Source organism: Trichomonas vaginalis, chromosome VI (assembly GCF_026262505.1).
Source record: "Trichomonas vaginalis G3 chromosome VI, whole genome shotgun sequence".
Classification (NCBI taxonomy): Eukaryota; Parabasalia; order Trichomonadida; family Trichomonadidae; genus Trichomonas; species Trichomonas vaginalis.
Genome location: NC_067208.1, coordinates 18,555,398 through 18,571,634, shown reverse-complemented (window position 1 = coordinate 18,571,634; position 16,237 = coordinate 18,555,398). Strand labels below are relative to the sequence as shown.

The 16,237-nt window shown below is 34.8% G+C and overlaps 9 protein-coding genes and 2 pseudogenes across 11 annotated transcripts, besides 1 other annotated feature; 7 read left to right on the top strand and 4 right to left on the bottom strand.

The window, feature by feature from the left end:
* Nucleotides 1-16,237: part of a mobile genetic element that runs on past both edges of the window.
* On the bottom strand, nucleotides 812-1,771 carry TVAGG3_0888660 (annotated as a pseudogene). The gene has a single exon. A coding segment is annotated over exon 1 (960 nt).
* On the top strand, nucleotides 2,744-2,968 carry TVAGG3_0888650 (phage tail repeat-like family; the record flags this gene model as incomplete). The annotated part of the gene is made up of 1 exon (XM_051250771.1): nucleotides 2,744-2,968. The coding sequence occupies one exon, from the start codon at nucleotides 2,744-2,746 to the stop codon at nucleotides 2,966-2,968; it is 225 nt and encodes a 74-aa protein (XP_051086246.1).
* On the top strand, nucleotides 3,143-3,660 carry TVAGG3_0888640 (uncharacterized protein; the record flags this gene model as incomplete). Its single annotated transcript, XM_051250770.1, has 1 exon — nucleotides 3,143-3,660. A coding segment is annotated over one exon (518 nt), but the record flags the coding sequence as incomplete, so codon positions are not given.
* TVAGG3_0888630 (DNA/RNA polymerases family) lies at nucleotides 4,689-5,147 on the top strand (the record flags this gene model as incomplete). The annotated part of the gene is made up of 1 exon (XM_051250769.1): nucleotides 4,689-5,147. The coding sequence occupies one exon, from the start codon at nucleotides 4,689-4,691 to the stop codon at nucleotides 5,145-5,147; it is 459 nt and encodes a 152-aa protein (XP_051086244.1).
* Nucleotides 5,872-6,534, top strand: TVAGG3_0888620 (uncharacterized protein; the record flags this gene model as incomplete). The annotated part of the gene is made up of 1 exon (XM_051250768.1): nucleotides 5,872-6,534. The coding sequence occupies one exon, from the start codon at nucleotides 5,872-5,874 to the stop codon at nucleotides 6,532-6,534; it is 663 nt and encodes a 220-aa protein (XP_051086243.1).
* TVAGG3_0888610 (organellar and viral DNA polymerase type B) lies at nucleotides 6,890-7,364 on the top strand (the record flags this gene model as incomplete). Its single annotated transcript, XM_051250767.1, has 1 exon — nucleotides 6,890-7,364. A coding segment is annotated over one exon (475 nt), but the record flags the coding sequence as incomplete, so codon positions are not given.
* TVAGG3_0888600 (organellar and viral DNA polymerase type B) lies at nucleotides 7,412-7,804 on the top strand (the record flags this gene model as incomplete). Its single annotated transcript, XM_051250766.1, has 1 exon — nucleotides 7,412-7,804. One exon carries the CDS (start codon nucleotides 7,412-7,414, stop codon nucleotides 7,802-7,804), a length of 393 nt encoding a protein of 130 aa, XP_051086241.1.
* On the top strand, nucleotides 9,078-9,784 carry TVAGG3_0888590 (annotated as a pseudogene). Its single transcript has one exon. A coding segment is annotated over exon 1 (707 nt).
* TVAGG3_0888580 (protein of unknown function, DUF4106 family) lies at nucleotides 10,205-10,654 on the bottom strand (the record flags this gene model as incomplete). The annotated part of the gene is made up of 1 exon (XM_051250765.1): nucleotides 10,205-10,654. The coding sequence occupies one exon, from the start codon at nucleotides 10,652-10,654 to the stop codon at nucleotides 10,205-10,207; it is 450 nt and encodes a 149-aa protein (XP_051086240.1).
* TVAGG3_0888570 (protein of unknown function, DUF4108 family) lies at nucleotides 11,680-12,010 on the bottom strand (the record flags this gene model as incomplete). The annotated part of the gene is made up of 1 exon (XM_051250764.1): nucleotides 11,680-12,010. A coding segment is annotated over one exon (331 nt), but the record flags the coding sequence as incomplete, so codon positions are not given.
* On the bottom strand, nucleotides 12,047-13,282 carry TVAGG3_0888560 (uncharacterized protein; the record flags this gene model as incomplete). The annotated part of the gene is made up of 1 exon (XM_051250763.1): nucleotides 12,047-13,282. One exon carries the CDS (start codon nucleotides 13,280-13,282, stop codon nucleotides 12,047-12,049), a length of 1,236 nt encoding a protein of 411 aa, XP_051086238.1.

Below are 16,237 nucleotides of genomic sequence, written 5' to 3'. Positions count from 1 at the left end.
ACAACTGCTACTTAAACTTCTATGGAGACCGAACAAAAGAAATATTTAAGAGTTTATGAAATGAACAGATATGACATTGCCTGACCCAGCTCCAGCACCATACTATTATGACTATGGAGATGACGTTGAACACCACATGTAGATGAACAAAGCTAACATTATATTTAGATTTTTATAGATATAAAAGATATAATGCAATAGAAAAAAACGAGAATAGTATACTATTATGAAGATGACAGAAATAAATATTATAGTCAAGACTTTACCTACCCTGAAAACATAAGATATATATTATAAAAAATATTCTGACACAAACCAGAAGAAACCTGAAATAGTTGCACTATATTTTAAGTTCAAAAGAGACAACCTATAATGTCTCATATGTTTGATTTAATGAACCCAGTAGGTTCTATTTATACATCTATGGAAGCAAGAGGTCCTCAAGTAATGTTTGGTGTTGGTGCATGGGAACAAATAGTCGACAGGTTTTTGTATTGTGCAAACTCTTCAAAGGAAACAGGTGGAAGTAAAACGATTTCAGGTGAAAATTTACCTGCACACAGTCACTACATAGATTTAAGTACATCTCAAGCAGGTTGGCATAAGCATAGATATTGGGATTGGTCAGGAATGACAAAAGGTAAAGGAAATTGATGTTAAAGACGACGTTAAGTTTGCTATAAATTGTTACTGGAGTGACACTCAGGGAGAAGGAAACCATACACATTTCGTTTCAATATACGCAAACAACGGGACAAAGTAAAGAATACATGCCACCTTACATGACAGTTTACGCATGGTATAGAATTGCTTAGTCGTCATTTTCAACTTCTTTAGCATATTCGTCAGCAGTTGTCTTATATTTGTTAGGAACTGTCTTTGAAAGTATACCACCTTGAACTTTGACAAGTTTGAAACGAGGTCTGACAATAGTAGTTTATCTTCTGCTTGCAGTGTGTACATTTTGCCATGTTTGCCTAAAACTTCATAATATTCTCTTGATACTTTCTTCTATTTTTACGAACACGAATGTGAGTACCTGTCGAGTTCCCATTGTGTTGTCATAGTCAATAGTATTTTCATATGGGTCGCGTTTAGGTATTTCTATTTTTACTTTGTCACCTTTCTTAAGTTTGAAGCCTGGCATTCTTTCTTGTTTGTCTCTTTTGACTAAACTATTAAATATATAGTCTTTCTCTAAGTCGGGGTTGTTTTTCATTTCTTCAGGGGAGTGGTTTCCCAAACCTTTTTGTTTACGGTTATTGTAAATATTTAAAACTTGTCTCATCTTTGCCATGGAGAAGTGTCTATATTTGTCGTCATATGACATCTCACCTACCTCACCACCTTGTGGTTGGTTTAAGTCTCTTAACATTTTTATACATCCGTCAATGACACCAAGAGCAGAATGGTTTTGGTCGACAATGAAATATTGGTTTACATTTTTTGAACGCAGATAGTTTTTTACATCATCTGATTTGAAAGAACTTTCACAGTCAGATGTCAGTTTTGTTGGATGGTATTTGTCAACGAATATTGTCAAAGCTGCTAAGATATCTAAAATATTTTTGGACTGTAATGGTATGGCTTCACAGTATCTTGTGTTTTGACCGACAAATATTAGCCAGTATGGTGGTCCATCTTCTCTATACCTCGGAATGTTTTCCAAGATATCCATAAACCAAGCATTTGGTGTTGAACTAAAGATTTTTATCATGAGTGCTTTCTTTGTTGCCTTAGAAACATACGGGTCCTTGTTTGGATTCGTCATTTTTATCCTATAAGAAATGGGTTTATTTGGCGCGTTAGCAGGAGTTGCATCTAGATTTTTACCCGCAGTGGGAACAATAGCCAGAGGTGTATTTGGAGTTGGAAGGAAGATTTTGAGTACATTAGGTATACTGAAAGAGAAAGCACAACCTATTATACAAACTGTACAGAAAGGTTGGGATGTAGCACGAGATGCAGCAAATCTTATTCCAAATCCTGAAACAAGAGGAAAAGTTCAAGGATGGATGGACAATGTAGGAAGACAAGCAGGAAACTATTATAACAAAGCAAATGACTACTATAACCCAAGCAGGACACTATATGGACCAAGGTGAAAGATTCTTTAACAGAGGATATACCATGCACAACAATGGGTAAACAACAACCAACCTCAACCGCCTCAAACGTGGGGAATGTAAATTTTTTTACTGAGATGAAATGAACAATACAGCATTGAGACAAATGGGCTCAAGATGGATTTGCCGGCTTCCAGCAGTTACACAACCACGTGTTTGTCAAGTCCTCCCTATACCTCAAGAAGTTTTAGACCGACATAAAAAACCTCAACAACCAGTTGAAAACAAACCAAACTAAAATTTTTTACTGAGATGAAATGACCGAAGAAGTTGAAACGGTAGATTTGACACCACAAACAAAAAGTTCAGAACCATTGTCAAAACCTGTCAAAGAACTTACAGATGAAGAGAAAAATTCAATAATAGAAAGTGCCAGGTCTGGAAATACAAACCCTAACTACAAAGTCACTTTTCATAGAAATGGAACGGCTAGTATCTCAAAAAAGAAACAGACTCTCACAAATAAAATATTGAAGTCTGAAGGAGTTTATGAGACAACAGATGGAAAAGTTTACTTCACCGACCAACAGTTCATTATAGAACATCTCATTGACTTAGAGTCGAAATATTCTAAACTTTACAACAAACACAAAAAGTTGAAAGGAAAACAAAAACAAATGGCATATGATATTTATGAAGATGTTGACGACACAACTGTTCCAGCAAGTGAGGTAAAGTCAGAGGAACCGAAAAGTGACGAAAAACCAATAGAAGAAGGTGAGCCAAAAACTGAAGATAAACCAAAACCAAAGTTTAGTCTCCAGACTAAACCAAGTCAACCTTCATTAGCTGGTATGGGTTGGCGTCAAAGACTTATGGCAGCCGGTGGTTATGTTAAGTAAAGAAAAAAATATTTTTTTATTTTTATAAAAATGCCCCCGTATAGAATGGATAGAAAATCTGCTAGAATAAAAGCAGAGTTGCAAAGATATGGTTGGAGAGTTTCGAAGAATTTTAAATATAGGAAGGGAAGACCCATAAAAGTCTATGACAAACTGGCTGGTCTGACCTACGAAATGGATTTGGAAACAGCACGTGCAAATTATCCAAACAGACTAGAGAGGTTAGAAGAAGAACGTCTTATGGACATGCCTTTCGATGTTAGTGAACCTCAAGTTGAAGGACACGACGGCTTTGCCAGATTCTACTGGAAACATGACGAACAATTGCATCCTTTGAGAAGGAAAAAAGGAAAAGGTGAAGACGCACATGCTCCCATGGAAAGAACAAGATATGCATATGAAAAGTATCGTGAAGTTAGAAGTCAAATTACATCTGGTCGAACCTTTACAGTAAACTTTGACGAAGGAAAGAACAAAGAAGGCTTCATGGGAGTACTTGCTGCCATTCAAGACGGAAATAAGAAAGGATACAATCTCAGACTAACCGTAACAGATTTAGATGGTCACATTTACTATGCGCATGGCAATGAACAAACAGCCGCACAACTTCTTGACGCTTTCAAGACTACAAAGAGAGAACAAATGGTTGACTCCGACTCAGACATTTTGAATGCAATTGAAGGAATTGCAAGTGTCAAGTTCGAATGGTACCAACCCTCAAGCAGTCAGACAACATGCTGGATACTTCCCGTTCAGAAATAAGTCTGACATTGACTTGACAAGGTATGGAATTTACAATTCAATTGAAACAATTGTCAATGAACCTTGTATTCTTACATGTCTCAGGAACTCTGGTCTTGTTACAGAAGAGAAGATGAAGTACCTTGAGTCATGTGTGAAGACAAGGTACATTCTTAGAGGTCAATTGTCAAAAATTGCACCGTTGGCAAATGTGAATATCCGAGTCAACATTCCGACTGAGAAAGGTTCTTCACATGACGACTATGTTGTTGACAAAGACTTACCATGGTTGAAGATTGTAATTGTCCACAACCACTTCATGTTGAACGAAAGTCTTACAAACCCATTGTTCGGAAAAGGCAAGTGCAACATTGTCAGAGCTGTAAACATTCTTTTCGAGAAAGGCTTGTTGGAACCAATTCCAGATGACAAGCTGACAGAAACTTTTGTACCAAAAGACGAAACAAACTTTTCATTGTTAGTAAGACCAAAAGTTGTTCCAGACAAAGTTATAGCACAAAAGAAGTACACAGCTCCAAAAGGAGTTGGATTGTTCGGATACCAACCTGAACCAGAAGAACTTCCAATGAGGTTGCAAGAACTTCAAGATGCTATAAACAAACTTCCATTGAGACATCCAATTGACGTCAAATTGTATTGGAGAGCATCTGAGTTAGGTCAGAAGATTTTATATGAAACAGGTTGCTTTGACGATGTTTATGAGATAACAGGAGAAGTTTCTCAGAAGATAAGAGACTCACTTGAATTTCCACAAACTGGTCCGATTGGATGCGACAAGTTCGACTCATACGAAAAGATATACTATGTCGACCTTAACGCTGCGTACATGAGGTTTGTCCAATATATTCCGACTGGAATTCCAAACGAAGATGGTGAGTTCCCGGGAAGGAACTATACAGTTGGAAAAGTCATACAACAACTGTATGATATTAGGAAAGCTTCAAACCCCAAACTTGCAATGACACTCAAATTGCTTATGAATTCGACATGGGGATATTCCATTAAGAAACCTCAAGCGATGAAGAGTAAACACTATGAGAAGGTCGACAACTTTGTTGAAAGGTTCTCCCCTTTTGTTTTGAAATACGAATTCACTCAAGGTCAAGGTGGCTTAGTAACCACAGTAAAACCTATTGTCGAACATTGGTCCTATCCTCAGTTCGCAAAGGCAGTCCTTGACAACTACAACAAATTTTTCTCAGAGGTTAAATCCAAAGTGAAGGTATACTATGAGAACATTGACGCGCTCATGACGAACGAAGAAGGCTATAACAAACTCATTGAATTGGGTTTAGTCGGTGAGAAGATGGGCTGTTTTAAGCTAGACAAGGTATTTTCCGAAGTTCATGTCCTCTCCAAGCGAAAGTACTGGGCTGTTAAAGAAGATGGTGAAATAGTTAAACATTGCATGAAGTAAAACGTTGCATGAAGTAAAACATTGCATGAAGTAAAACATTTTTTAAAACAGTATATTTTTACATATATTAAATGCTTCAGGTTGAAAGAATACGGTGGAGCCAAAAGTGGCTCGACCTCAAAACAAGCATTTTATGAGCTTACAAAGGGTGTTATGAATGAATTCAGCAACATACATCCTGACCTCGTTCATTTTGTTGCTAAATTCAGTAAAAATAATGTTTAGGTGAAGAGGTGAGATTTCACCCGTTTTCTCACCTGTTTTCTCACCTGTTGAATTTTCATGAATTTTGTGCTGAATTCGACAAAAATGAGTTTTTGGTTGAAAAAAGAGGTGGAGCCAAAAGTGGCTCGACCTCAAAACAAGCATTTTGTGAAGAATATACCAACCCGCGGAAAACAGCGGGTTGCTTTTTATACAAAATTCAACAGGTGAATTTTCATGAATTTCCTTAAGATAGAAAAAAATATATTTTAGGCGACCAGGTCACTCGGTCAACTAACATCTTTTTGAAAAAGTGTGACAACATGACATTTTGACAACAACACAGGAAATAGATTTCATCGTATATTTTTTGTTAAGACTTCATCGTAAATGTTTTGTTGAGACTTCATCGTATATGTTTTGTCGAGATTTTTATCGTTGTGGTCCGACGGTTAAGCCATAAACGAATGTCCGACGTCCCACCAAAAAATATTTTTTTATTTTTATTGTAAGAACAGAAATGTCAGTCGAAGCAAAAACGTTCACGAACAAATCTAATGGCGAAACATTCACAAAAGGCACTTACAACGGTATTGAAGTCTTACGTAGAGACAAGGATGGTTATATAAATGTAACAAATATGTGTCAGCAGTTTAGGAAAGACTTTAGAAAGTTGTTGGAAAATAAGTCCTGGGAAGAGTATTATACGGCATTTTGTGAAGAATATACCAACCGCCGGAATTCCGACGGTTGCTTTTTATACAAGGTTCATGCAGGAATTCCTGATGAAATCAAACAGGTTAGAGGAATGTATGTAGACCCAAGACTCGTAAACTATATTGCAATGTGGGCTTCTCCAAAATATTGTATAGCAGTTGGAAAAATTATGGACTCCATAGACAAGAAAGTTCATGAGAAGTTAGATGAAGAAGAACTTGAAGATACAGTAGAGAATGCAAAACCTTTGTTTGAAGAAGAAGTTAGAAAAATGCATGAAAAACAAATAGAACATGAACGTGAGATATGTTCTGGTTATAGAGATTCTCCATACGAACTAGACCAATGGGAACAAGAAGATTTAAAGAGAGAATTTAGAGAATATGAACTCGCTAAGATAACATTAGAAGCTGCAGAAAAGAAGTTAAAAGTTTGGGGTCGTTTTGTACAAAAATATTGTGAGTAAATGAACCATTTTTTTTCGACAAAAATAATGTTTATGTTAGAATGTTAGATCTAACATGTTTTCTAACCTCTTTTCTAACATGGTCTAAAACTCTCGAAAATCATGAATTTTACACCAAAAATAATGTTTATGTTAGAATGTTAGATCTAACATGTTTTCTAACCTCTTTTCTAACATGGTCTAAAACTCTCGAAAATCATGAATTTTACACCAAAAATAATGTTTAGGGTAGATGGGTATATCTAACCTCTTTTCTAACCTCTTTTCTACCCTCTTGAATTTTCATGAATTTTCCCGAAATAAAAAATAAAGTTAGTTTTTTTAAAAAAATATTTTTTATTTTTATTGTAAGAACATGTTAGCAACAACAGCACCAAACTCGTTAGTCATGAACCCAACTTCAATGTTAGTAGAGATGAAAAGCTTCATTCCTTCTTCATATACTTTCGAAACAAAAATCCAGAAGATAAAGCAAGAACTTTTAACAAGTAATTTAGACTGTAGTGCGAAAGATGAAACAAATGAACAGTATCTTTATGAAATGCAGGACATTATTGACCATTTACCCAAATTGCCTGAAATCCAACAACAAAAACTAACCATTCCCGAATTTGACGAAATAGAAGTCAAAGCAACTGACTCAGTAGAAATAAAGAAGTTCATACGAAAGGTAAATTATGAATTCCTTGGTTTTCATTGCAACCATAAGGTTATGGACAAAGATTGCGACATGGTATATAAGAACATCTCTGACCTTTACAAATCCGAAGAATTTAAGACCTACGACAACTTTGTTTCATTAGTTGCAAAATGTGTTTGGGAAATAAGAGATAAAGATAGTAGGGGTAAGGTATGGAACGAACAAATAAGACCCGCTATGTTCGAGATGAAGAAAACCATTGACGCCTTAGTTGTTTTAGCAGGTAAGGTTTCAGAATATAACGCAAAAATGAATCCGCAATGTTCAAAATGTAAAGCAGCAATGAGGAAATATAACTACTCCGTCAAAGAGATAGAACGTATGCGAAACGACTATGCAGATTTAAAGAAAGAAGCAGAGAAACCAGCAGAAGATAAAATGGACATGTTGACATTTCTAAACAAAAACTATCCAACAGCTGACGATTTCCTATTATCTGACGTCAAGAAGAAGTATAAAGAAACCTTCGGCATAGTTAAAACATTCGATGTACTAAAAGAAGAAATAGAAGCTACAAAACTGTTTAAAGTCATGAACCATCGCAACATATACCATGTAAAACGCTTGTAAATAGTTATGTTAGAAAACATGTTAGAAAACATGTTAGATCTAACATTCTAACATAAACATTATTTTTGCTGAATTCCGTATGAAATTTCATGAGTTTTGTATGTTTTAGACCATGTTAGAAAACATGTTAGAAAACATGTTAGATCTAACATTCTAACATAAACATTATTTTTATTGAAAAAATGACCAAATTTCATTATATAACTGTTATTTTTTTACGAAGAGAACTTTTGCACTTCGTCAAAAAAATCCCTGAAATCATATCTTTTATACAAGATAGAAAATCTTACTCGCCAAAACTCTATGAAAATCATGAAGAACAGCGAGTAGGTAAGAAATCCTGGTCGCCTAAAACTCTATGAAAATCATGAATTTCCTTAAGATAGAAAAAATAAAGCTAGTTTTTTTAAAATATTTTTTTTTATTTTGTATGTAAGAACAGGAAATGACAAACACTGAGTTTGAAACAGTTAAAAAGATAGACAATAACACTAAATTGGTTAGAATAGGTGATTTAAACGTAAGATACTCAAAGAAATACAATAAATATTCTTTGTCAGACATTATATCTCCATTTGGAAAGAAAACATCCCACGACTGGGTTAGAACTGCTTCTAGTCAGAAAATTTTGACAAGAAATCCTGAGCTTATGATATCGGTAAGATTCTATGGAACTACAGCATATCTCATCGACAAAAGTCTTATACCAATAGTTTTGTTATGGTTAGACCCAGTTGTTGGATATAACTTCATAACATATGGTTTATTCGACTCAGAACGTTGCAGTGAAGGCTTACTTTACATCGTTCAGAAACCGAAGGACTTCAATACAAAGAGATATAAGATAGGAAGAACATATAATATAACTCAAAGATATGACAGTACAGTCAATAGAGTTAAGGTTGTGTTCGTTAACGATATGAGAGCTGCTGAAACAGAACTACTTGAAAAGTTTGAGAAAATATATGGTGCTCCCATAAAAGGTAAAGAAACGTTTGAAGTAGATGAGATAGATAAAGCTATAAAATTATTTGACGAAGTTGCTGAAAAATACATGTAAAGCGTTTATTTTTGGTCTTTTGTGAAAGTCAGAAAATAACGCTAATTTTATTTTTTTTTATTTTTTTATCCGGAATATAAAGACAGATATGTCAACAACAGAGAACACAACAACTGCTATCGTTCAATGAAGCTATAAGTGAAGAATACGAGTGGGTTCAGTATAACAAACAGTTACGTCTCATTCGTTCGGTCAAAGATGACATGTTACCAAATGCAAAGTATTTTGAATGCTCTTCGTTCTAAAAGCAAGCATACCATTGGTTTGAAAACCAACAGACAAAAGAAACTTTTAGAAAGAATTTCCTCATATGTTTGCTACCCTCTCGGAAAACCGAGGGTAGAGATTCCGTACGAAAATCGCAAGAATTTGGCTCCTGGTTTGAGAGGTTGGTATGTACATAGACTTCTTGTAAATGCTGTTGCAATGTGGGCGTCACCTCGCTATGCTTGTTATATTTTCATGATGTTAGATGAAATTCATAGACAAGAACGTGAAGAGATGGAAAAGAAACTTCAAGCAAAAGATGAAGTCATTGAAGCAAAAGACAAAAGCCTTCAGAAAAGAATACCACTTCGGTACCAAAAGGAAAGGAAAAGAACTATAAGTATATGATTTATACTGAAGAGATGGAAAATGAAGAAGACAGAGATATGGTTATGTTGCATTTAGTCAGAAGAAACAACAAAAGCTTTTACGACCTTGCTAAGATTTACAAATCTGACAGAAATTGGTTCTATCGCGAAAACTTACCGATTTCAATGACACCGAATGAAGATGTGAAACAAATAGTTCAAGATACGTTACCTCAAACTCACTATGATATGAAAGGTTGTACAATACTTACATTCAAAGAAGATTTGCCATTGTTAAAGGAAAAAATAACAGAGTATTTTGACAACTTCAAACAAGTAGAGTAGATGAACCATTTATTTTTCAAGCTTGACTTCAGATGGCTCAGGTAGCTCTATAAGGTAAATTGTCTCGTCAAATCCTTCTGGCATTCCGAGTCCTTCCTTCCGACAAGAAAAAAATTTCCCGACAACTGGAAAAAAATTTCCCGACAACTGGAAAAAATTTTCCAGTTGTCCGTCCGTAAACCATTCAAATTTTCGAAAATTGAGAACTTTTTTCCCGACAACTGGAAAAATTTTTCCCGACAACTGGAAAAAAATTTCCCGACAACTGGAAAAATTTTTCCCGACAACTGGAAAAGTTCTTCCTTCCGACAGGACACAAACGAATGTCTCGCGTTCCTCTTCCTGAATGCCTTCCAAAGCCAGAAGAACCGACAGCCCCAGCACCACAACAGACTTACTAAGACTAAACACTTAGATTTTTCAAGCTTGACTTTTTACAATTTGAACTTTGTTTGCGTAGATATGAATTCTGAAAGAAGTATGAGGGTCTTGTATGACTTTATACTTCTCCCATAGTTCATGTCTGTCAAACTTACCTGCCATGGACTCTTTCATAAGTTCCATGAAATCGTCTTCGGACAATCCGGGGAAAAGTATAATGTCAGTAAGTATTCTCTTTACATCCTTACTTAAACTCTTTGCTGTCTGTACACATATTACGACTGAGATGTTAAAGTGTCTGAGCTTCTTAAGAATTCGACACATATCTTGTTCTCTGTTCTTTAACAAAGGATGAGAGGCGAAATCATCTAAGATAAGAAGACATCTGTGAGGGTAAGTCTTCCAATCGTAAGATTGCAATTTCTTCGAAATGTATTCTATCTCTTTCTGTTTGTTTCTGAAGTGTTTCTTCTCTAATATTCTCTGCATTTCCTCATTTGGGTCTTTAAACTTAGAATTGACATACTCATTTATAGCATTGTACTTCAAAACTCTTCTTTGGTACTTCTTTATCCAATCTAACAACTCAGTATCCTTTATACATACTAACTTAGACTTTTTTATAATATCTTTGAACGAATTGACGGTTTGGTCAAATTGACCAGAAGTACTACAAATGACTACTAACTCATAGAATGGGTTCTTCTCATCTAGTTCTTGTTGTTGTGCAGCCATTTTAAGATAAGTGAAAGTCTTGCCCGACCCAGGTGGTGCGATTAGACCTGTTATACCATTCTGAGCAAATAAGAACTTGTCATGTATAGGCTTTATCTGAGCATTTTCTAACTTCCTCTTGTTCTTCTTCAAAACATTCTCAAATTTCTTGTCAATGTCAGCAAACTTTTTTTCTAACATATTTTTAGAAAAATTAAAATTTTTATCTTTTAGAAAATGTCTAGCGATTTCGCTATCTATATTCGAGACAAACTTTTTGACAGCAAAACATCTGTCGACCATAAAATCTTACATAGTGTAAACAAGAAAGGGGAATTTGTTCTAAAGTTCTGTTTCTGGGAATATGACAAGAACCATAAAACATTAAGCAGAGAAGTCTTTAAGTTTGTTCAATGACAGACTTGTTGACAGAGATGACGCCGATTGGAAAGATGAAGTCCAAACAAAAGTTCTTAGAATGCAAAGAAGACACATGCGCTGTTCTTGAAGATGAAATAGAAAACAGAATAGATGAGCTATTAAAGGACAAAGAACTTTTACATAAATATGGTTGCGCCAAATTTGAATAACTCCACCAGAGAAGAAGAAGAAGAGAGAAAAGAAAGAAAAGAAAGTAGAAGAAGAGAAAGAAAGAACCTGAACCAGTTCAGAGAAAAAAGAAATTTGACATGTAAAAATAAACTTTTATTTTTAGAACATTTCTGGGTCAATGTCAATGTTCTCTTCCTCTTTAGGAGCAAACACTGGCTTAGACTCTAAAATCTTTTTACCCAATTTACCTTGAACTTCAACTATCTTAGACTCATAATATTCATAGTCGTCTGTCTTCTTTGGTTCATAAGGTATAACAAGTTTGTATGCTTTACCTTCTTCGAGTTTTGAGAACTTTCTGTCAAAATTTTCTTTGACTGTCAACATACCGTCAATGTATAAGTCTTCAAAAGTTGCACCACTTTTTCTAACAACAGCAAACTTAACTGGTGCAATGTTCCAAATTTTGTCAAATGTAGACTTTTCAAAATTGTAGAAGTAAACATTCAAATATGCGAATGGAGCTAACTTATCTTTGACTTCTGTCATGTACTTGTTTACTGAGATGAATTTCGTCATCTTTTCTATCGGATAAAAAAAATATTTTTTTTAAATTTACTCAGAAAAATTTTTCTTTGTATATACACCATTCTGAACATCTAAAAGATTTTTGACATTTGCCAAGAATGTTCGTTTAGACGCTGCCATATAACCATATTCTTGACAATATTGTTTATACGAATCGTACAATGACCTTTCATCTAATGACACAAAGTCAGTTTCATCTATGAACAGTTCATATACACTCTTGTTTGCTTCTAACAATGTTTGTCTCTCTTCGGTATGTGGAATTTGTCTTGGATTGAACTTAGAAATATCTAATGTCATAAAGTATGAGAACAAGTGGTTGTAAAAGTCAGATGTCAAAGTTTCTGCTAAGTCGTCAAAATATTCTGTATCTTGCATATGAGAATCTGACGTTCTGATAACTACATATCTTCTGTCAGAACTTTCTAACTTCATCGGAACAGCATTGTTTGAAACCATAATGAAGTTTGCAACATTTTCACAAACTCTTTGGTCTTTATACTTTCTTTCAACAACTCCAACTTTGTCTGTTATAAGACTCTTCAAAGCATCTGAGTTCAAAACTTTTGTTGTATCTATACTTTGAAGTTCGTTACATACTATAAGTTTCATATTCTCTATTGAAGAGTTAAATTTACCGCAGATGTTTTCTAAGTTTGTCATATTCGGATTCGAATAACCTTCTAACAGTTTGCACAAAATATCTGTAAAGAAAGTGTTCTTACCAGTTCCTTGTTTTCCAATTATAATGAGAGCAGTTTCATTTTTAGCACTTGGATGTTGTAAGATGTTTGCAAACCAACATAAGATATACTCATAGACTCTTTCGTTTCCATTGCATATAATTTCTTTGACATGGTCTAACCAAGCTTCTATAATATTTTCTTTCCATTCTACTTGTTCGTATTTATATCCAGTGAAGATAGAATAGAAGTTTGGAGAAGGTGTATAAAACTTTATACCTCGAACTGAAAAATCTTCTAACTTTGACAATAAGATATCCCAAGCATCTAACATCTTCATTCCAACTTGTACAACTTTTATTTTCTTAAGTTTCTGTCTACATTCTTGTTCAGACACTATTGTTGCTCTTGGTTTGTTAAAGACAACATCCCATTCTTTCATGACATAACATTCTGGGGCAGAGTCAACATAAATGACTAAACGTTTCAAATTCTCGACTGCTTTGTTATAGTCTCGAAATGGACACATATTTCTGAATGCTTGGAAGTCATAAAAATCTGAAACATCTATTCTGTACATTTTTATAAAAATAAAAAAAAATATTTTTTTTATTCTTGACTTTGTTGTTGCATTTGTTGCATTTGTTGTTCTTGAGCTATTTGTTGTTGAAGTTGTTTCTTGTAATACAATACTTTCACCGGTTGCATCTTCCAATTCGAAACTTTCTGCCGTCATTGACAAATACATAGGACATAAAAGTTTTACAGGAACAAGTTTGCGTCAACTAATGTCAACGTTATACTTGCCAAAGTGTTTGAGTTCACTAAGGTTGAAAATTCTGCATTCGAATGAACAATAGGCAAACCAGCAGAGAAAGTATTGTTTATACGCATAAGTATCTTTTGGTCATAATAGTTTCTGTCGACATTCGAATAACACTTTGAACCTAAGTTTGAAACAATATATAAGATTGGTGTGCTTAATGTCATGGAATAGACATTCCTTGTATGACACCTTTTCCTGTTATAGGAAACTGTTGGTAGTAAAAACCAGATATAAGTTTTGTATTATAGCTCATATCGTTTATAGTAAACTCAGTCGGACATCCAAACATAATGAAACCTGCTCTAGTTGCAGCACATGTTACATCCGTCCTTAAAGTATTAAATAAGTCAAACAAAACCTGTTGGTGGTATATCTGAGTAAGTATCTTCAAAGGAGTATTTTTTACCATTCACAACAATAAAATCTTCTGGTGTCAAAAGAGCAAAACAAGCTTTAGTCGTCATTGTGTTTAAGGTTAGTTTACAATATCGTCCTTGAGGACTTTGTAAGTTTGTTGTTATAGAATTATATGACTCAGGGTTTTTAGTCGTAATAGTATAAACCATTATATCTTCTGCCATTTACTTAGCAAATAAATTTTGAAATGTTGTGGTCGTCAAATATTTTTATGACGTCTGGGAAACTATACTTTAAGTTCAACGTTTCACCTCCTTTCATAACGTATATCTTGTCAATGACATTATATGAAACACCACAGCAACTAAATGTCGGGTTCTATTTCTTTGATGTTTATATCGTCTGCCTCTGTCAAAAGTTTCAATAGTTTTCTTTCAAAACTTCATGAGGTGCAATGACATATGAGTTCACTTTTACAGGGTTGTGTTCGACCAAGTTTAACATTATACCTAAAGCTTGACAAATCTTCTCCTGAGTTTGAAGTTTGTCTTTCAGTTGTTGGTAGTCGTTTCGAATATCTGCAACAGAACTTAAGTCTCTGCTAAACTTCAGGATATGTTGGTTCTTTTTACAGGAACTATTGTTATACCATCTTGGTCTTCGTATGGTTTCCCCACTTCAACATCTCTTTCTTTGACATTGACAACAACACTTTGACTGTTTGTTTTGAGTTGGTGAATTTAACTTCACATCTGCCACACCGCCATTAAACCTTTTGAAACACTCACGCTTCTATTTTTCGGAAATGACATTTTACTTAGAATAAAAAGATGGACGTATTTGAGTATCTCTTCGAATTGAAGCAAAACAAAGTTTACACACACAAACAATACAAGTTTCATTGACAGAGTAGTTCTTTACACAAACAATGGAAAATGTTATAGAATAGCAGTCTTTGCTGAACCAAAATATTTTCATAAAGCAAAGAAAGTTGGTAAGTACCGAGATGGTGAAAGTTCTTGAAGCAGACAAAAATATAACAACAAAACTGACCGATATTTCTAAAGGAAAGTTTTATCTTACAATTTTATGTCAAACTGGCGTACTGTCAATATTTGACGGAGAGAAGTCAGTTCAAGAACAACTTACTGACCTGCTGCAAAATCTGCTCGATGGAAGCTGTCGTTATGCCAATCTGAGGGAGCCCCAGCAGGTTTCATCGAACGAATCTTCAAAAGAGCATCTTCCGTGAAAAGTGCTATTGGTTTTGTAAACTTCTTTGCTCTCAGTTCATCTGGACCGTCTCTGTCACCAGTATATTGTATTTGTACAGTACCAACAGTTGAAATACCACCCATAAAGTCTTCTGAGTCAGCAAATGGAATGCCAAGCCAAAGTTTGAACGGTCTCCATTTGTATATTGAGTTTTTTTGACCTCCTGTATGAGTCCATACTTTCACATATGGCATAATAGAACTTTGCATTTCAGGGTTAATGGTTGTTGTGAAGTTGTTGTTAAAGTTCATAGCATCTAATGTCAAGTTGTATGACCTCATATCCTCAACTGTAGAATATTCTTCTCTTGGATAGTATTTGCCATCTATGTTTATATGGTATTTAATACCAGGGTTGTAGAAGCAAGAATAGTCATTTATAGTTCGTCTGAACAGTACAAACATAGTATCTGCATGTTTCATTGCAGTTGTTAAAGCAATATCTGTTCTTGCACCTGGGTCAGCACTTTGGTTTCCAACTTCACCTGCAAAGTCTTTGACAGATATTTGGTGTATAGGGAACATAAGTGGAACTGCAATATATTTGGCAGCTAAAGCATTTGAAATATCTGGGTCCAACATGATAGACTGCAAGTCCTGCTTTCTATTCTCTTGCATTCAAATTTTTTCGCATGTGAACTTAACTGGGTCCCAAAGCATCTCCAGCAGCATTGAAATAATAGTTTACTTCAGTGTTGAGGTTTGAGAAACCAAAGTCTAAGTCAACTTTGTTTTTGCAAAGTCGGCGAATGACGTTTATTTGTTCCCACTACGTCTGTAAGAGTGAATGGGTCTTGCGTGGTGCAATGACTAAGTTATTTTTTGCTTGGAGTAAGTTCGATAGAAATTTTTCCTGCCCAGTTTTGGCAAGTATCTTAAAAAACCTGAAGATGAGGAAAGATGACAAAGGAACTCTAAGTTTCAGTTTTACTTTGGTTACTGCTGCTGCAGTTTGTCCAGAAAGGTTAACATAAACTCCTGGAACGTTAGGGTCAAGTCTTCTTATTTTTCAATGGTGGCATACTGGTCTGTTTGTTCTCTAGCTTGTGGTTGTACTGAGTTTCTCAAAGCGAACCAT